The sequence below is a fragment of the Mirounga leonina genome, unplaced genomic scaffold, assembly GCF_011800145.1.
Source record: "Mirounga leonina isolate KUSES-001 unplaced genomic scaffold, KU_Mleo_1.0 Mir_170, whole genome shotgun sequence".
NCBI lineage: Eukaryota > Metazoa > Chordata > Mammalia > Carnivora > Phocidae > Mirounga > Mirounga leonina.
The window spans coordinates 12,687,643-12,707,860 of NW_023270433.1; the positions used below are offsets into that span (position 1 = coordinate 12,687,643).

At 55.6% G+C, this 20,218-nt stretch overlaps 1 protein-coding gene across 11 annotated transcripts in view; it reads right to left on the reverse strand.

Annotated features, from left to right (window-relative positions):
- Window positions 1-4,172: 4,172 nt before the first annotated feature.
- The window catches only part of DAB2IP (DAB2 interacting protein), a 188,021-nt gene continuing 171,975 nt past the window's right edge, over window positions 4,173-20,218 (reverse strand). For 9 of the 11 annotated variants that reach the window (XM_035015901.1, XM_035015900.1, XM_035015902.1 and 6 more), the window contains 6 exons: window positions 18,980-19,158; window positions 16,277-17,165; window positions 15,421-15,573; window positions 13,086-13,279; window positions 8,129-8,216; window positions 4,173-7,308 (listed from right to left, as the gene is read on the reverse strand). In XM_035015901.1, coding sequence (XP_034871792.1) covers window positions 7,141-7,308; window positions 8,129-8,216; window positions 13,086-13,279; window positions 15,421-15,573; window positions 16,277-17,165; window positions 18,980-19,158 — 1,671 coding nt within the window. In that variant the 3' untranslated portion in view covers window positions 4,173-7,140. The remainder of the gene's footprint in view (window positions 7,309-8,128; window positions 8,217-13,085; window positions 13,280-15,420; window positions 15,574-16,276; window positions 17,166-18,979; window positions 19,159-20,218) is intronic. The other 2 variants (XM_035015898.1, XM_035015897.1) reach the window with 2 other exon arrangements.

Below are 20,218 nucleotides of genomic sequence, written 5' to 3' on the forward strand. Positions count from 1 at the left end.
TAAATCCGTGGCTGTGGTCCCTGCTGGGGGGGAGCCGAGCCTGCAGAAAGGGCGTGTGCTTGTCAAGTTCACCCCGGGCCCCACCTGATGCCCGGCCTGACAGTCATCCCAAGTGGCCCTGCTTCCGTCACTCACATCGCCTGCCCGCTCACGGAGCCTTTGTGCTTCGCATTGTCAGGGACTATTCAGAAAAATCATCCGACTTTGGAATTAAGGCAGAAGAGGCCAGCTTGTCATTCCAGTGTCCCCTAGAGTATTAGAGTTTGTTTCTTTTTTTAAGTTTTCTTTTTTTTTTTTTTTAAAGAGAGAGAGCCAGCATGCATGCGTGAGCGGGGGGAGGGCAGAGGGAGGAGGAGAGAGACTCTTAAGCAGGCTCCACGCTCAGTGCCAGCCCACCACGGGGCTCAACCCCTCAGCCCTGAGATCACAACCTGAGCAGAAATCGAATGGGACTTCCAACACTCGGGGCCGCCCAGGCGCCCTGGGGTACCGTCTAAGAGGCCTGCCCCAGGACTCTTCCATCTCCAGGGGGTAGACATTGAATCTGCCTTGCCATCCACTCTTTATTTATGCATGCCGCCTGGGAAGTTACACGTGAACTGGTCGATTCCGGGCAAGGAAAGACGCAACCCCACTGCCTATGATTTGATAGCCCTGTAGGGCATCTGCTAGTCTTGACTGTGGCCAGACGGTGCTAACGCGTCTCCCTGTAACGTCACCATCTCTCACGGGGACCTCTCACCGACGCCCTGCACCCGGACGGCTCAGGAGCGGCCGTCCCTCCCGGCTGTCTCGGGCCGCGGCCCCCAGCAGCCCCTCGTGTCGGCCCGGGGACTCAGCCGCCCCGGGGACTCAGCCGCCCCGTCCCGCCTCTGGGCGCCTGGCTGCGGCCAGCGCCAATCGGCCCGGCTCGGGCCACGTTCGGGAGCCTCGCGCTGCCTGCAAAGGGTCGACCTCGTCTGTTGTGCCACCTTCCTTTAGCCCGGATGTGGGCACCTTCCTTTGTCCCGGAGAACTTGCTTTCTTACTCCTTCGATCATTTTCATCCTTCCTTTTACTCTTTTCCCTCCTTCAGGAATTCCTAGTAGTTGGATGTTGGGACAGGCTGGATTGAGCTTCTAGATTTTTTTTTTCCCCTCTCTCCGTACCATTCTCTGCTTGTGTATTTTGTTTTACTTTCTGGAAGAATACCTCAACTTTGCCTTCCGTCTCTTCTACTGCATATTCTGCTTTTGCAAAGAATCTAATAGTTCTTTCTTGATCCTGGTTTCTTCTTCATGACACCCTGTTCTTGTTTTAGCTCCATGATGATATTATAGTTTGGGGTTATTATTATTATTATTTTTAATGATCTTCTCTTGCCTGCATTGTCTCTATTTCCTGTTTCCTTTCTTGGGCTGATTTAGTCTCTCTTTCACATTAGAAGCTTTGTTTCTTTCTTTTCTTCTCCTCCCTCCCTTCCCTTCTCCCTTCCTCCCTCCCTCCCTCTCTCCCTTCTTTCCTTCCTTTTTTCTTGAGCTGTTGTATTTGCAAATAGGGGGCTTTATTATCATATTGAAGCAAAGGCCCAGAGAAATTCCTATCTAGTTCCTTTTATTTACTGGAAGCTTTCCTGTGGGGGGGGGGGGGGTCATCAGGGTTCCCGGATGTCCATGCTCCTCCCACGCACGTGCACGCGCACAGGACATGTTGATTGCTGGGTGTCATTATGGGATGCTGGGACAGGGCTGCAGTCCTTGCATTGGGGAGGCATCTGGAAGTCTTTTCTCCAAAGCAGTTTTCCAAAGAATGTTCCAGTCGCCTCCCTGGGGGGGTGGGCTCCGGGCATTCTGGGAGCAGTGCAGGCACCTGTGGGGCAATCACTACTGGGGACAGAAGCTCACTTTACCCCCTGCCACCTGCTCACAGACCTACACGTCACAGAGCCCTCTGCTCTGCCTGGTGTCCCCAAGTCTGGAGCATAGCTGGTTTGACTCCTCCAGAGAATAAATGTCCAGTTCCTCCCAAAGACATGAGACGATAAAGAGAAACCTCCTGGCTATGCAGAGCAGGGGAGGAGGCTGGGGCCTGGTCCTCCTGTTTCCCACCTGGCACAGGGGCTCAGCCCCCATCACACTGGGACCTCCCGCTCCTGAGCCTCTCGGGCGGGGCTGCTCAGCGCACCCCCAGTTGGTCTGTCCCGCTCCTCAGCTTCCATCTGCCAAGGCTTTTCAAATTCTGTTTACTGATGTCTCCTCCCACATTCACTGCTGATAACCTTTCCAGTCCTTTCCCCATCAGGGTGGTGGTGTTTGGGGAGTTAGATAAATGCATGTGGTCGATATGCTTTGTTTAATGAGAAGAAGTTTCTTTCAAAAATCTAATTCTATTGATTCAGTATTTTTTTAAACTTCCTGATGGTAGCTTTTTTTTTCCTGATTAAACATTTATTATTGATTTCTAGTTTTATTGTTTCAAGGCACAGAATGTGGCCCCCGCTATGTCTTCGGGCAACTTTCTGAGGATTTCATGTCTCGATATATAGTCAACTTTGGGTGACGTTGCAGGCATACTCAGAAAGAAGGTATGCTCTCTGGGGCAAGAGCAAGGTATCCCTGCTCATTAAACATTATAAATTATTAAAAGCCTCGGGGTTCTTAGTGTCTCCTTGATCTGTAATAAACTAATAGCAGTGGGGTGTTAACCTCAAAGGTAATTGTCTTTCTGTTGATTTTTTCCTTTGCATTTCCAGCTTTTGCTCTCTTTTTTTTTAAGATTTTATTTATTCGACAGAGAGAGAGCACAAGTAGGCAGAGCAGGCAGGCAGAGGGAGAGGGAGAAGCAGGCTCCCCGCAGAGCAGGGAGCCCAATGCAGGACTGGATCCCAGGACCCCGGGACCACGACCTGAGCCAAAGGCAGACACTTAACCGACTGAGCCACCCAGGCGCCCCCACTTTTTGCTTTCTATTTGATGCTACTTAATGCACACAAGGAGGTTCACGGCTTTCGTACGTTTGTCACAGATGCCCTCTGTCAACATGATCTGTGCCTCATCCATAGCCACTTCCTGGCATCCTATGGTGTTTACGTGGTGCTGCCCAGCAGAGGAATGGTGGTCCTTGATCTTGAGGACCAAGGACAGAGGTACAGAAGCTCTGAGGGGGCCCATGGGTCTGGCAATGAGGTGGTAGAGGTGTGGGAGAAGGAGACGGGTGATACTGGCCTGGAGGAAGAACAGAGGCGAGGAGGTGGCGACGGGGTCCTCCAGGCAGCACACCTTAAGAAGGCTGGCTGAAGGGGAGAGAAGAAAACCCAGCCCGGAGCAGGTGAGCAGCCCCGGTGCCGTGGGAAAGCGCAGCGGGGCTGCAGTTTTAGGGATGATGAAGGCAGCGAGGGTGAGGCTAGGGCGCCGGCCATTCTCTCTGGGAATGCTGGACAGCCACGGCCCTGTGCCGGTGACAGACCGAGGTCTCCACCGGGGACCTGCTGAGACACATCACTGCCCCCGTCATAGCTGGGCTCCTGTACCTGTGCCCCCTCTGAGGGGCTGGACTGAGGCCTGCACATGCCCCCTCTCAGCCTTGTGTAAATAGGATGGCCTGACCCCTGCCTGGCTCCCGCTGAGTCAGCCCCGGGCATGGGTGCAGCCAAAGGGGTTTGGGGTGCTTTGTTTCAGAGGCCCTGGGTGGGGCCTTGCAAACGGGTCTGGCTCGTGAGAGCCCCATGAATTGTGGCCTTGCAGGCATTCGAAGCTTCATTTAGCCAGCTCAGCCTTGACCTGCTGGTGACGTAGACCAAACTCTCGCCCCTACCCTAGAGAAGGCATCTGACACAGAGCCTGGCAGGAGATGGTGTCTCCTGCAGAAGTGCAGGGGCCACACCATCCCCCTGGGACTGGCGAACCAGCAAAGAACTCCCTTTGGAGCTTATCGGAGCCCAGGAAGGGCCCTGAAGAAGGCACTGCTCCACTCCCTAAGCGGAGAGACCCCAACCTGCTGGAGGAGACAGTCTCAGGTCCCTCGGTAAGCCGAGACCACCACTACCCCCGTTCTAGGGGTCTCCCCTGTCCACAAGTACCACCAGGGTGAACCCCCGTGATGCCGCCCCTTGGTAAAGGACAATATAGGCCCACAACTCAAGGGTCGCCCCTGGAAAATCTCCTGAGACACAGCTGAATGGAGGCGAGTCAGGCTTAAAATAGCTAAATAAATCTTTAATATTTCTAATTGCAAATGTACAGAAATTGCACAGCCACACAGTCTTAGAACACCAACAACTTTCTCTGTACATTATTACATATGAAAAGTCACAGCTGGAAGGAGGAGCTCCAGCCAAGACTCCAACGTTTGCATTTTTTCTTTTTCACATACTTACAAAAGGGGGAGCAAGGAGGTGGTGTGGGGCTGGGGGCGGCTTTGGGGCCAAAGGTGTAGAAAAGAGGGGCTGTTTCCCTGGACAGCCTGCCTTCCGCGGATGGGCAGGCAGCAGGGAGAGAGGCGTACCCCGGGGCAGATGCTCCATAGGCGGGGGGGCGGGGGGGGCGGTGTGTGGAGCTCTGGCCTTGGTTCCCCCCACCCCCCTTTCTGGGCAGGTGGAAAAAAGTCTTCACTTATAGAAAGTTTGGCAGTTTCCTTCACCCTAAACATACAAGTTAAGCAAAAAAGTCAGGCCTCTCTGTGTTGGCAGAGGGGAGAGCTGTCTCCGGCAGACTCTAGGCCTGGGGCCCCGGGGACCTGGGGCCTTATCTTCCCAGAGCAGGGCCTGCCTTCCCTCACTCCCCCTCCCTCTGGCCCTGCGGCGAACTGGCCCAACACTGGGACGCAGCGTCTGCGAGGCCCGGACAGGAGCTCCTTTGCTGGTCCAGTCAGGGCGCAGGCCCCCAGCACCCCACCCAGACCACACGCTGCATGCCCTGGGTACGGAAAAGCCCCAACACCCAAATCCCAAACCTCTTCCTCCTGCCCAATACTGTTCTCTAGATTAAAAAATAAAATACACACCATTGGAGAGCAGCGGTCCCGGGCAGCCCTCGGCAGCACCAGGACTAAAGGACTATGTACAACCATTAGGTGAAATAGTTACATTACAGTCGAACACCAAGAACATGTACAAAAATGGTCAGACTTGCAATTCAGATAAAAATCTGTGAGGAGTCTGTACACTTTTACAGTTTTTGCACTAAGTAAGTAAGGCTCTCGGCCTGAGAGCTCACAACCCACGCCAAGGGCCGCCAGCACCAGACCTGCGCTGGCCTCCTGCACCCTGCTGTCCGGGCCCCGGGGCCCCAGGAACCTCCCCCGTATTGCTAAGAGGCGCTCAGTCCAAGGTTGCTCTACGAGGCATCGAGGCATCGGTGGGAGAGGGGGAGGGGGGAGGAGGGGAGGAGACCGAACCAGAGTACATCACTGCGGGCCGGGCCCTGCCTGTGTGGCCACGAGTAGGGGCAGGGCCACAGCCCCCACGGCCTTCCTTCCTGAGGTCTGTGACCGCCGGGGGCCTGCCCTCTCCTCACCGGCCAATCTCTGGCCTAACTGAACTGCAGGCTGCATCTAAGAGCCCCCTCCCAGGACACAGGCCACGCCAGGGTGCTGTGTGGTCTGGGCCACCCTTCCCGCACTCCCTGACCCGGTGGGCTCTGTGGTGACCTCGGCCCCTGGCAGTGGCAGGCCTCCGGCCCCAGGGGCGGGAAGGGCTCAGCGCTCTTTCCAAGGGTCTCCTCAGCTTCCTGAGGCTGAGGCGGAGGCAGAGGGGGCGGCTCCCGCGAATCGCCCAGCCCCGGCTCCGCCGCCCTGGTTCTGCTGCGGGGCAAACGCCCGGCTCCCGCCCGAGATTACCGGGGCTGGGGGCGGGAACAGGGAGGGACCGAGACAGACCCAAGCTCCTGCCCACCTATGTCCCGCAAGGGGCGGGTGGGGGGAGCAGGGAGGGCTGAGGAGCCATAGAACAGCCTAGAGCTGGGGAAAACCGGCCCCAGCCGTGCCCCTCTCCTGTCTGCAGCGCCTGGGTCCTCGGCCGGGGCCCGGGAAGGGTGAGGAGGAGGCCGGCCGCACACACGGGGCCTGGTGCAGGCCGCTGCTGTCTTGGAGAGGGAGCAAGTCTAACATCCTCCAGGGCCGCTATTTCCCATGCAGTGCGCACGCTCAATTTAAAAGGCCCCTGTGTTCCAGCAAGCGAGCAAGCGGGCTTTTGTTTCTAATGCATACTGTGAAAGGAAAAAAAATCACAGTTATCCACCTTCTCAGGGCCTGCTGGCATCAGACTTTCTTTTCACCATCCATCAGGGAAGATCAGCCGTTCTCTCAGGGTGAGAACCGGCTGGCCACTCCCCGAAGAGCCACTGCGTCCTGGTGCGCTGGCCCCGGGAGAAGGGCGGGTACCAGGCACAGGGGCATCTGGGCCCACTCTGCCCAGATCTTTGGCTTTGGGGAGCCCCGGAGTGTCAGCCTGGGCCCAGGTGGCAAGTAAGGGAGGCTCTGGATCCTCCCCACAGAGACGAGGGCCCAGAAGAGAGCCAGGATCCTCACTGGGTCTATTTGGCAACACAAATAAGGAAGGGGGGTGGGGAGTCTGGGGGCAGGTACAGGGGGGAATCCTCGGTTCCTCACAGCCAGTAAGGGTCCCCGGACAGGCTGCATGCAGTGGCAGGTGCTCAGGGTGGAGCCCTGCAGGGGACAGGAACTCCAACGGCTCCATCCTTCCCACCCTCTCCCTGCCTGCCAACCAGCCGATCAGCCCCTGGAACCAAGGGGCAAGTCCCCCAGGGCAGGCGCCTGGGCCCCCACCGCTTCAATCCTCCACCTCTGCGGGTGCTCCCTCCCTAGGGAGGGTGTAGGGGGTACATGCACTTGCCAGGTCAAGAAAGAAAGGTGACACACACCAAATTCAATAACCAACAGAGACATATTTTGGCAGGCCCCCTGCTCGCCCCAGGCCGTCCCACCCCCCAGCCTGCAGTCTCTTTGGCCTGCACCGAACTCGCTTCTCGGGCCAGAAGAGAGGGGAGCGGGCCCACGCTGTGTCAGTCTGTCGAGGCTCCCTCCGTGGCACCTCCTGGACTGCAGGTGGAGGGAAGGGGGGGGCCTGGGCCTCCCGCCCCCGTGCTGGGGCTCCCCAGGCTGAGGCTGGCCCCGGGCCACCACGGTCCTCCCTCCTCGGGCAGGTTAACAATGGCTGCTGTTTCGGAACTCGCCGTTCTCAGTAATCTGCAATTTGGTGGGGTTGGTGGGGGAGACGCCGTTACGGGCTTGCATGCTGTACCTCTCTTTCAGCTGCGTCAGGGCGCTCATGAGGCGGGCGTTGGCGGCATCCAGTGAGGCGATGCGCTTCTCCTGGGGGCAAAGAGGGCATTAGCTGGGGCCACAGGGGGACCGTACCGGGACAGGGGTCTCCCCGGGGCTGTGTGCGCCCATCAGGGGTGCTGGGAGGACACATGGGGAGGACTGAGAGTCCACGGCGTGCGAGGGGCCGGAAAGGCGCCCAGGTTACAGGGCCGCGGGGCAGGTGGTCTCAGTGCCATGGTCCGAGACTCTGCCTGCCTTCCTGTGTCTCTCCCATCACTGCTTCTCCCCAGTCAGAGCAGCCCTAGTGGTGTCATCCATCAGCTGCCGAGCCCCGAGGGTGCGTCCCCTCGCGCACGAGATCATGGCTCCTGGCTGGTCCATGCTGTTTTTACGTTTATAATCTGAACAAGGCCTGGCCCTATTGCCGGGTGAGTGAGAGGAAAGGAGTGTAGGGAAGGAGAGTGGAGGCCAGAGTCTCTTATGTGCTTCCTCTCTCAATGCAGCCGGGAAGCCACAGCTCTGAACAAGAGCCCCCCTGCTCCGCCTGCCCAGCCTGCTGTCACCCCAAGCCATCCCCATTCCCCTCCCAAAAGCTTCCACACTTTGCTCAGTACCCTTGGTGAAAGGCAGTAGTCACCAAGCTGCCCCAGTAGGGAAGGTGCTGTCCCACCCCTTTCATAGCCTGTCCCAGTGAGCTTGTGGTCCATTGAGACCTCCAAGCCTGACTTCTTGGATCCGAGATCCTGGCCTCCTATTCCTTCTCAGTTTTTATAGTGGGGTTATGACTGAGGATGTAGAGTTGTCAAAGTCACCCTTCCTTACCCTAGGTCCTTTAACACCTATGGCTGACCAAAGGGCCAGAACCCACCTGGGCATCAATGATCTTCTGTTTGGAGTCTACAGCTGCTTGCATCTCAGCGTGGTCCTTCTTCAGCTCCTCCTCCACTGACATCAACCTGTGACCAGACACAAGGACAGTCAAGCCGGCACTTGAGGGAGCAGCTAAGGAGGTGGGGTGGGGCCGTGCGGGAAGAAGCCATCACACCTACACGGAGGGCACATACTAGGAAAGCTCCTCCAGCTGGCCTCCAACCACTGACATGAGATGGGTCTGCTCCTCCCTTATACTTCACCTGCCCCAGACTCTGCTCCCAAATCCCCCAGAAGCCCTTGGAGCTGCCCATTTCCTGATGTTCTTCCAGGAGCCAAGGTGCACGGGGGTGGGGGTTAGATCTTCACTGCCTCCCAGAGCAACGCAGGGAGTGTAATGTCAGAAGATCCGTGGCATGGGTAGGAGGATGAAAAACCTGCAGGGCTCTAGGGCTTTTTCCACCCACTCGGCATTCACCAAGGCTATGCCAAGACGTGCCTAGAACCTGACGCAGCGAGATGAATAAAGTAGAGATCTCCATCTCTCAAAAAGTTACAAGGCAGCAGGGATACAGATAGGCAGACAGTGGCCATGCCCTGCATGGGAGGCCTGGAGGCCATGGGAACAGAGAACAGGAAGTAGGTAACTGTCCTGGAGGGTGGGGTGGGGTACCAGCAAGGTCTGAAGGTGCGGTAATGAGTAGGGAAGATGGGAAGAACACCGTCTGCAGAAGCTCAGAGCTAAGGCATGTGTGTGTCTGTCCCCAGCTGCTCCTTCCCTGAAACCCCTCCTGGCCTCACCTCGCAGGTCCCTCATGCACCTGTCAATCACAGTGGCTCACACCCACTTTCTGATGCTCTTCCATTAGTTTCTGGATCCCACACTCTCTGGGTTTGCCTCCTAGCTGGCAGGCCACAGCTCTGCAGACGCCTGTCCTGCCTGCCCCCAGCATGTCAGGGCTCTGTGGGGGTCTGTCCCAGCCCCTGTTCTTGCCCCCCACACTCTTCTCAAGACAAGCTCACCTGCTCCCAAGGCTTCATGCCCATCGCTACCTGCACAACTTCTCCAGGCCAGCAGAGCAGTCCCCTACCCCCTGGGTGGGCACCGAGCACCTGACACAGAAGGTGCACAGGGAGGTCAATGGTGCTAGGGCAGGTACCCACAGGGCCCTTGTGAAAAGTCAATGAGATCAGCAGTCAGGGAGCACTGATCAGGAGGAAGGGTGAGGGGCCACGCCAAGAGGGGGGTTCCTTGTCACAGGAAGATCAGACATTGAGTAAAGCCTGTAAGAAGCGGAGGAGGAGGACCAGGGAGCAAAGGGCACTGGATGGTGTCAATCCGAGGGGAAATTACACTAGGGGAGAGAGACTTGTGCTTCTGGTTGGTGGGAAAACAGAGACCAGATTTACCCTCCTGCCATCAAACAGCGACAGTAAGAAACTAGAAAACCAAATGAAATATATGAAAAAACGGTTTCCTGACACTGAACAACAGGCAGTGTGTCCTAAGAAAAGGGAACACGTGAGCTGAGCTGCACTCACTGCCTGGAGTGTCCAGGCCAAACAGAAGAAGGAAAGTAATGTCACGGAGTTGAGGAGACCCAGGGAAGCGGTGCCCGAGAAGAGGAAGACACAGGGAGAACGCCACGTATTTCCTGAGAGTTCCCTTTGAGTCTTTGGCTGGGGACGGGTCTGCAGGCCTGTGAGAACACAGCCAGGCTGGGGTAGGAACCACTGAAACATTAGAACAAAACCACCCCAGGGAGAGTTCATACTCCTACCTGGCAGAGTGAAAAGACATACTAACACAGGGACATAAAGTAGAATCCCCAGAAGGAAACTGCCTCAGCAGTGGGGCCAGATTAGGCTAGATTAAAGGCTGTCCAGACCCACCCCAACAAAGCTTAAATGTAAGCCTCCAAAGAATCAAACTAATTCCAAATAACCTCATTGTGTCCCAGAACAAAGCCTCAAAAATATTTAAAAGAACACAAAGCATCCCACACCTACATAAAAGTCACAATGTCTGGCATCCAACCAAAAATCACCAAACGTAAGAGAAGTAGAAAAATAGAACCAATAACCAGGAAGAAAATTAATAAAAACAGACTCAGAAATGTCACAGATGACAGAATTCATAGATACTGAAACAACAATCGTAAATGTATTTCCACGTTTGAGAAAATAGAGAGGAAAGCATAAGCATGATGAGAAGAGAAATGGACAGAATTTAAACCAAGCTGAAAGTCTGAAGGTGAAAAATACGGTATCTGAAATGAAATGAAAAAATACTGGGTAGGATTAATAGCAGATTAGACACTGAAGAAGAAATGATTATTAATCTTGCAGACATAGGAACAGAAATTATCTAAGATACAACAAGGGAAAAGAAGTAAAAAAAAGGACACAACAGAGCATCAGTGCAATGTGGGACAATATAAAGCAGCCTAACATATGTGGGATGGGATTCCCAGAAAAAAGACTGCGTAGGCAGGACAGCATACCTATAGATCCGAGAGCTTAAACCCAAGAAACATGAAGAAAACCATGCCAACAAACAACGAATCATGGAACACTTCATCTAAAACTAATGATGTAATGTATGGGGATTAACATAAGAATAAAAAAAATAATAAAAAAAAAATATGAGGGCTAAAATTAATTAAATCTTAATTCCTTAAAATAATAATTAATAAAATAAAATTAAAATAGCCTGAAAAAAAAAAAAAAAAAGAAAACCATGCCAAGGATCATCATAATCAAATTATCAAATCAATGACAAAAAAAGATCTTAAAAATAGCCAGAGAACAAAGACCAGAAGAACAAAAGCAATGACAGAATCCCTACTATTACAGCCTGATGGTGAGGGCCCCACTGGCCCACTTCCTGTTTTTGTAAATAGCCACACCACACACACAGTTCTGCTAAAACAGCAAAGTTGAACACTTAACAGAGGCCATATGGTCTGCAAAGCCTAAAATAGTTATTATCTGCCCCTTTACGGGAAGTTCCCAACTCTTGCCCTAAGTGACAACAGAGATATAGCTAATAAGCCAAAAAGAAAGATAAAATGCAATCATAAAAATGCTCAATCCAAGAGTGCAGGAAAAAAGGGAACAGAACAGATGGTACAAATAGAAAACCGTAGCAACAGAAGAGATTTAAACATAATTATATTGATAATTACATTAAATGTAAATGGCCTAAATACTCCAGAAACTGCCAGATTAGATAAAAAGCAAGAACAGACAATAAGGTGTCTATAAAAGAAACTCATTTATATAGAAAGACACAGACAGGTTAAAAGTTTAAGGATAAGAAAGGATATACCTGGCTAATACTAATCAAAATAAAGTTGGGATACCTATAATCAACATCAAACAAGGTAGATTCCAGAGCAAAGAATATTACGAGGGATAAAGAAGGTGACTTTATAACAATAAAGATGTTAGTTCATCACCAGCACATAACTCCTAGATGTGGATGCATAGTTTCACTGTACATAAAGCAAAAACAATAAAAAAGAGAAATACACAAATCCATAATTACGATTAAAAACTTCAATACCCTTTTCTCAATAACTAATAGAACAGTAAACAAGTAGACAGAAAAATTAGTAATAATATAGAAGGATTCAAATAATGCTATCAACCAAATTGAAAATTGACGTTTCCATTAAGGAGGAAATACAGCGGGATGGGTTAGTAGAAATAAATGTGTTAAGTAAACCACTGAATTCAGAGACCACGCACCCTTCAGAGAAGAGGCACAGTGAGAAGGTGGTGGTTGGTCTGAGAAGCATTAGTGAGCCAAGAATAGAGCTGGCAGTCAAGTGAACAGTGGATTTCCAGTCACCCCAGTTATAGGCCCTCTGCTCATGCTAACCATTTTGCAATGAACAAACCCACAGGTAAGCGAAGCAAACAATAATTAGGACAGAGAAACAGGTAGCCTAAAGAGGAAGAACCTGGAAAGAGTTTCTGTAGTGGATGAAGCATGAGGCTAGGTGGGGAAACTTCCTGGCTATGGCACACCTGCTAAACCTGTCCGGATGACGGATTCTTGGGCCATGCAAACAAGCTGTAAAACCCGCACTGTGTCCTCTTCTACCTGCTATTACTCTCATGAAAAAGTGAACTTCACAACTGGGACGCCGGGGGACGGCCAGGATGCTACACCTTCACTGTACTCCCTGCCTGCAGACATGCATGAGGGTGTACCCACCCTGCCCATGGGTGGAGACAGAGAGAATGAGAGAGAGAAAATCACCACAGCATGTGATATCCAAGCCGTCAATAGAGATGAGAGTCAGCATCAAAGCCAACGGCCCCCTGGAAATCTTTCCTGGATAACTCACAGGCACCTTAAAACTCAACAGATCCCAAACGTGGGATCTGTCCCAGCATGGCTGGGACACCTAAACTCCCCAAGATCCTCCTCTCAGCAACTGGTACCAAGACACCCAGATACTCTTGGTAGAAATCTGGGGGTTATTCTGCCTCCTCTCCTTCACCCACTGAATGTAACTGACTTATCCCTACTTTTCCTGTCCTGAATTGGGTCCCCACTGTGTTGCCTGGCACCTCTAATCCTACCTCCCCTGAGAGCGCTTACCAAGAAAACAGGACTGCTTATAGGGGTCACAGGCCCTGTGTGAGCTGGCCTTCGCTAACCTCGCTTCTGCCGGGCCCAACTTTGCATTCTACCATCAATACACACCACACCAGGTAGGGCTCCCCACGCTCCAGGCTGCCTCCCACCTCCAGGCCTGGGCCACACTGTCTCCACTGCCTGGGACACTCTCCTCCTTCCTCCTTCCACTCCTGGCTCCCCTGCAGCTGACCAGCCCTTCCTCTAATCAGGAGGGTGGTCTGCCCGCTGTGTGCGTGTATGTGGGGTGGGTGGGTGGAGGGGGGGCCAGAACTGGCCCAGAGCAGGAAAAGGCTGCCCTCACCTGCTGATGATGCCCTTCATCTGGATGTCCTTGTCCTCCTGCTGCCGCCGCAGCCGCTCCTCACCCTCTTCCAGCCGTGCCTGGTACTCCAGCACCAGCTTCTGTGTTGTTTCCTCCTGGCACTTGAACAGGGTCTCATACTCCTCCAGCTTCTTGGTAGAGATTCGCAACTTGTCCTGCAGCACTGCCAGGTCCTGCCAGGAGGGCAGCGTGCCAAGGGCACAGCACCCAGGACAGAGAGCACAGCCTCGTGAGCCCGAGCAGGAGCACAGGGTGGGGAGGGAGCCCAGCTCGGAATGTGCCAGGGGTCTTCACCACCCTCACCTTCACACAGTGAGGAGACGCCTCCGGAGCCCAGCCAGAAGGGTCAGGGTGAGACTCCAAGCCTGTCTCCGTCCAGGGCTCTCTCCCCTCCAACCTCCCACCCCTGCAGCCTGACCTTACAACTATGAGGGGATGAAGACTCAAACCCAAATCTCCTAAGTAAGGGTTTAACGGAGGGCACTGAGTTTTTTTTATCATAAACAAATGTTAAAAACACTCTTGGATATATTAAGATCTGATAGAACCCTGAGAGGTAGGGACTCTATAGGAGGGGAAACTGAGGCCCAGAAGGCAAGGTGACCTGGTCCCATGGAGAGTGACTGACCAGTGGAGTGAGATCCTAGCCTCCCAGCCTCTATTTGACCCTAAAGCAAGGGCGGTGGCATAGGGAAGTGGGGGCGGGGAGGGGGGGAGAGGTTAAAGGTAAGGTGGGGTTGACACTAGAATCAAGGGGGTGGGGGCCAGGGTGCCGTGACAATTGGGGAGGCAGGAAGAGCCTCTCCTGGAGTCCTAGGCAATGGAGACCTAATTCACTTCAGCAACGGTTAGGAGGCAGCAAATCCAGATGACTGGGGAGAGGCCCAGCCTTAGCCCCAAGCTAAGCTCCTAAAGCAAAACTGGACCCATAGGAGAGCTTGGCTCTGAGAGAGATGACCCTGGCCCATCCCAAGTCTTGCTCAGCTAGCCAGAGTGGGGTAGAGAGGCTCCTCCCTGACAGAGGCAGTACCAGATTTCCAGGGAGCTGGAGAGAACAAGGCCTCCCCCAGATTTGCCTTGTGAGGGTTAGTAGCAGAGAAGATGAGAGAAGCAGTAGCTCATTCAGCCACAGATTGGCAAGGAAAGAGGGCCCTCCAGCTGCAGCCTGACCCCTGCAGTCATTCAGGTGGTCCTTACAAGTCATGAATGGGACTCTGGGTCCCCAAGAGGTACAGAGCCCAGCCCCAGGCTCACAAAGGGAGCCTGGGCTAAGGCTGGCCCAACCAAACTCTGGCTCTTGGAGGACTGTGCCCCATGTCCCCTTGACATAATTATGGTGAAAGCAGGTGGATGCAGTGGACTAAGGGGATGGAAGGTGGCGGAATGCAGCATGGACATGAACCTCGCCCTAGGCCAGGACAAGGGAGAGCTGCCACCCTGACTTCCGTGCCCTTGCCTAAGAGGCTGCTAAGGCTTTCCTAGGGCCGAGGCGAGGGCATCAGGGGAGCGGAAGAAGTGCCATTCTCAGGGGCCTTGCACTGGGCCCTGCATCTTCCTGGGCTTTGGCCCGCAGGAGGACATGAGAACGAGCCATGGATCCAGGGCAGTTGCCATAACAACAGGGAGAATTTGGGAGGACAGAAGCCCCCTCCCCAACCCCCATTGCCCCACTAAATACTAGCTAGATGTGTGTGGTGGGTGGAATCTGGATATTTTAGAACCATTTCCCCCCCTAGGGGGAAGAAAACCTCTCAGTAGCAGTAGGACCCTTCACCTAGCTCTTTCTCTCTCATGTCCTGGTGGAGACAGGAAGTGGGCAAGAGCCAGGCTCTGGATAGGTGCAAACCCAGAGTAGGGGACCTGGTTGGGGGCGGCCCTCCCAGCTGTCTCGGGGACCCACACCTCTCTGCCTCCTCATGCACGAAGCTCCCCATGACGGTCTCCATGTGCCTTTTGGCACCCCCAGTCCTCAAGTCCAGGCCACGCAGAAGCTCGGTGGCCAGGTCACTCAGGGAAGGGGCCTCCCAGAGGTCTGAGGACCAGGTACCAGGAGTCTGGATTCAGTACAATTTCCAGGTGAGTCTCATGTACAGCCTGTATAGGAATTCTCAGCTCTAAGCTAAATCCCTCTTGCTGCTCTTCTTCCAGAGGCCATTGGCTGATGTCCTCATGGGGGACCAGGGGTTGAGGGGGAACTGGCCATACGCAGGGAACAAGCAGCATCCCTCATTCAGGGCTCGAAGGGAGAGAACATTGCCAGCGGCCACAGGCAGGCAGCCCCGCCCTGCCCCAAACTGCCAGGGTCCAGCTTTACCTTTTCTGCTTGGCTGAGCTCCTCCTTACTCCTTAGCCTATCCCTGTGGGGGGGGTCTGGGCCCAGGCCCTCGTCTTCTAATAACTGCGCGTTCATGGTCAAGAGCCAAGCGGCCGTGCGGTCCAGGGCATTGGGGCTCACAGGTGAAGGGCCCTACAATGAAACACAGCTGTGAGGGGCTGGAGGGAGGCAGGGGGGTGGCACCAGGTGAGTCACAGGGACAAGTGGCTCAGGGACACGGGCAAGGGTAGGGGACCTCCAACTGGCCAGGCAACTACCGATACAGTCCCCAACTCAGGAATTCCCACTCCTGGATGGCAGCCTGGGCGGAGTCAAGAGCCCAGGTGGCCTGAGTGCCCCTCTCTGCCACCCAGGTGAGAGCAAGTGAGCTTGGCCAGGCAGGCGGGCATTCAACCCAGAGCACATCTGTCCCACATACTGTGTGCGGCCCCAGGGTGACACGGAAGCCCTGGAGGCCAGCTCAGAGCATGAAGGTGGGGGTGCTGGGGGTCTGGTCGACTCCTACCCTGGGTGGGGCTTTAACAGGCCTGGAATCGGAGATGGATAGACCCCTCCCTCTTTCTCCCTGGCCCAGCTGCCCCTGGGGGAACTGGCAGAGAGACCCTAAGGCCACACTGTCCCTGGTTCAAAGGATTCAGGCAGGGGCCAGTGGGCCTCGGGGGGAGAGGGGAGGTGGTGTGTGGGGCAGGCTGGTGGATGGGGCCAAGTGCGGCCGTGTTCAGCATGGGATGGCAGCTGAGGACAGGCGAAATGACCAGGAGCCAGCACACCATGGGTGGGGTATGATGTCCCGGCGGCCCGAGAGCGCGGCCTGCCCTGGGACAGCAGCACTGACCTGCTTGTGCACTGCACGAGGCTTCAGCTCCGGGCTGTCACCCTTGGACGAGGACGAGGGCTGCCGAAGCCGGGCTCCGGGGCCAGCCCAATCAGGCGAGGCTGATGCCAGGGTTCCACTGGAGGGCCGCGGGTACTGCAGGGTGCTCAGCAGGGTGGGTGGCGTCCGGCCACGGGGCGCAGGAGGGGGCGGTGGGGGTGGGGGTGGCGGCTGGTCGATCCTCCGCTGGGGGCCGGCACTGTTCTGCCGCGGCACCGTGGGCTGCCCGCCCTTCTCAGTCAGTGACATCTGCCGCCGCGCCAGCTCCCCGGGCCGCCGCGCCAACTCCTCGGCGGTGCTGCTGAAACTTCCCAGCTTGGCGGCAGCTGCCAGCTCCTCACTGTTGCTGTGGGAGCTCAAGGAGCTGTGGCCCTCGGAGCCTGAGTCGCCAAGGCCACGAGGCGAAAGTGGCAGGCCGGCCGCCATCTGGTACACGGGGTTCTGGAAGGAGAGCGGTGCCAACAGCTGGGGCCGGCCGGGGGCGCCCTCGGAGGTGCCCGGCGTGGTCGGGGTCTGGCCCGCCCGCCGCACCGTGGCCAGCCCTGCCAGGCTCGCTGGGGCCGCCCGGGCCGGCCACCCGGCCACCAGCTGAGATGCCGGCGCCTGCCCATCGGTGGTGAGGGCGTCGGGGCCCGCCGGGGAGCCCGCCTCCCCGTCCAGCGTGCGGGCATCTTGGAGGTCCACCATAGACAGGCTCTTGCCACCATTGGCCATCTGAAGATCAGGCTCGTTGGCTTCCGAGTAACTCGAGCTGCGGGCAGGTGAGGGCTGGACCCCGGAGGACCTTGTGACAAAAAACAAGTCCTTGTTTTCGGGGGTTGGAGACGGTAACCGGGTGAAATCTATCAGACTGCAGGGAGACAAGCACACACAGGGAAAGAAGGGGGAAGAGAAGAGCTGTGAATGCGGCCAAGGCGGGTCCAAACCGAGAGCCCCGCCAACCTGCCAGGGCCTGGCAGCCTGAGCCTGAGCTGGGGCTGCGGGGGGAGGGGGAAGGCAGGGCAGGGAGAGGAGGTGCGAGGGCTGCAGCACCAAACCACAGCCCTGGCAGCGCCCCCCACCCGGCAGAAGCCACCGCAGGGACCGAGCGGCCAGGATAGCACCTCCTACACTGCACCTCCCTTCTAGGGGCCGGTGTTGCTAGTCCCAGGCCAGGCTGTCCGGCACGCCCGTCCCCGGCTCAGCTGCACTTGGGACATTGGGTGCTGCGGCCTGGAGTGTTCTGGAAAATTCCCCTTGGCTAAACCCAAACCCACAACGCAGTGGCTCTCTGCTATCCAAAGGTCCGACTTCAAAGCCATAGGGGCTCCCGCAGCCTCTTCCCTCTTGTTCCTCATCAGACTGACAACCAGAGTGGGGACCTAGTGAAGCCTCCCCAACCCCCCCCACCCCCCGCTCCCCGCCCAGCCTCCTGCTGCCACCTTTGTCTGACTGGCAGGCGGGGGCTGCTGTTCCTGGCAAAAACAAGGAATCAGAGGAGGATCCAAAGGTGTGACTCAGGCAGGGAGGGTCTGCACCTGCAGAGGCAGGCCATGCCCTCCCCCAGTCTTGCAGCCTCTCCCCGGCCCCTCCCCCGGAAGCTGGCTCCTTAGAAAGCACAGTGTGGTGGTAGGTCAGGTGGGCTTTGGAGGGAAGGTTGTGGGGGGTGGGGGTAAACAGGGCTCTGAGCAGGTGAGGGTTCAACAATGGGGAGCTGGAATTGGCATAGCCTGGGATGGAGAGAATGCCTGGCTACCTCTTAACCAAGGTGTGTCTTCCACCTGAACTGCTTTGCTTCACTTGGCAGGCTGTATGAATGGACCCCCAAGACTCAGAGGGAGCTGGGAAGTGGCACCTAGGCCTCTGCATCTCTCGCCTCCTCCTGGGCCTCCAGTCCTGCGTACCACACACCCTAGCTTCTTGATCTCAATGCCCTTGCCTGCTTACATGCCTCCGAACAAGACTCAACTCCCGACTCTGCGGCCCCAGCCTCATCCTTCCTTACTAGCTGGCCCCTGGGAGGGAGTGCATGAGCGGGGCAGAAATGGTTCACTATAAACCCAAGTCTTTCAAAGGAATATCCTCATTTTGACATTAACATTTGAGAACATTCTGCCTCTCTGTCCACCATGTGCTTATTTACAGGTCACTGTGCCTTGGGGCTGAGGTCTCAGACTGTGGTCTGAACCTCAATACCTCTCCTAGTTTCTGGAGCTCCCAGACTCAGAGCCTTGCAGTCAGTCACCGAGGCTCCTGCTGAAAACACACATGCTTTAGTGCTACTTCTCGAGATTCTGATTCAAACCAGGAAATACCATGAAAGTATTTTTAACACACACCCGGGTAATCTAGAGGTATTTGGGACCAAACGGTTCTTTAACAAAGCGTATTTCTCCAAGTCTTTGTTTGTGCTAGATTCTCTATATAGAAGACCTTTTCCACCAATGGAAATGTTACTTTTCCTAAAAAGCCCAAACTATGGCACTACCTCCTCCAAGAAGCCTTCTCCGATTTTTCCCAAATGAAGGTTCACTGCCTATAGTCTGCATAACACATTTCAAGTCTCATCTAGCTTATCTTGTAAACATTTGTGTGGACATCCTCCTCCCCAGCTGAGGCTGCAGACAGGCTGAGCCTTGCCTGCACGTGTACCTCACAACACCCGGTACGCCTAGCAGGTCTTACCCAGAGAGATCATTCTCTATCACCATCTTCTGCAGCCCGGCCGAGATGCTGCTGCTGCCAGAGCCAGGAGTGGAGGCCAAGTCGTTGGTCCCTGGGAGCTGCCCACTGCCTGGGGTGCTCAGTGCTGTGTGGACATCCCTCAGGATTCGAGGCAGGGGCCCCAGTTTGGATACAATGCTCTGCAAATACACAGCAAGAGGCAGGTGTGATCCGTGGGGGCCACTTAGGAAGGCCAAGTGCACCGTAGCTGCTGTGGTTCAAAATCGCCAAGGAGCCCCTTGGAAAGGCAGGCCCTGCCCTCGCCCACCTGTCAGATGAAGCAGATCTGGGAAGTGGCTGGGAAGGCCAGGAATCTGCAACTGAACATTTTCCCCAAGCCTCTCAGTTAGCTCTGGGAGTGGGGGAGGGGTGCAAGGCCCAAAGGGAGAAATGGGGACCTAGCCCCAAGCCTTTGACCTGAGTTTGTCCTCTCCCCGTGCCCCAGAGAAGGGAGCCCAGGTGGAACCCCAGATTTGCCAGTGACACCTCCCTATCTGAGAGGCTTCTGGGATGGCCCTCTGCTTATGCACTGGCTTCCAGGACTTTGTGCAGAAAGGAAGTGGGAAAACTCATGTAGTCAGAGCACAGACTCGAGAGACAACAGCTCAATTTCAAGTCCTTGCTGCAGCGGCATCAGCTGCGACGGCGGCTGCCACCTCCCGTGGAGCGGGTGCAGCGGTCAGAGGCCGGCACAGGGACTCGGCGGGCAGCGGCCGCTCGAGCAACTGGTGCTGGCAGCCGTGGAGGAAGACGGGGCCTCGGCCTCACTGCCATGACCCCTCCGGCACCTGTCGCAGCCAAAGGGCAGTGGATACCGTGAGCAGAAGGGAGTGCAGCAGCAAAGCGCTGGGCCGAACCCGAGCGCCCGGCGACAGTGCCGGGGCCCGTGCGCGCCCGTGCGGGACAGCGTGCGGCTGGCAGAAGGTCCCAGTGGCAGTGCAGTATGACTGACTACAGTGAGCGGGCCCACCGAAGTCCTCACTGCCCCGCGAATAAGAGGAAAAGCACTCTGTGCCTGCGTGGGTACTTCACACACGAGCAGAGCTATCTAGAAAGCCTCACAACCAGAGTGCCCTGAGCAGTCACCTCTAGGGAAGAGGACAGGAGCAGGGAGGTCTTCCAGCCCTGTTTAGGCAGTAACTACTTTTGTCAGGTGGTCTCTTGAGGCCCTGGAAAGCAACAGATATTCTGGAAGTGGAT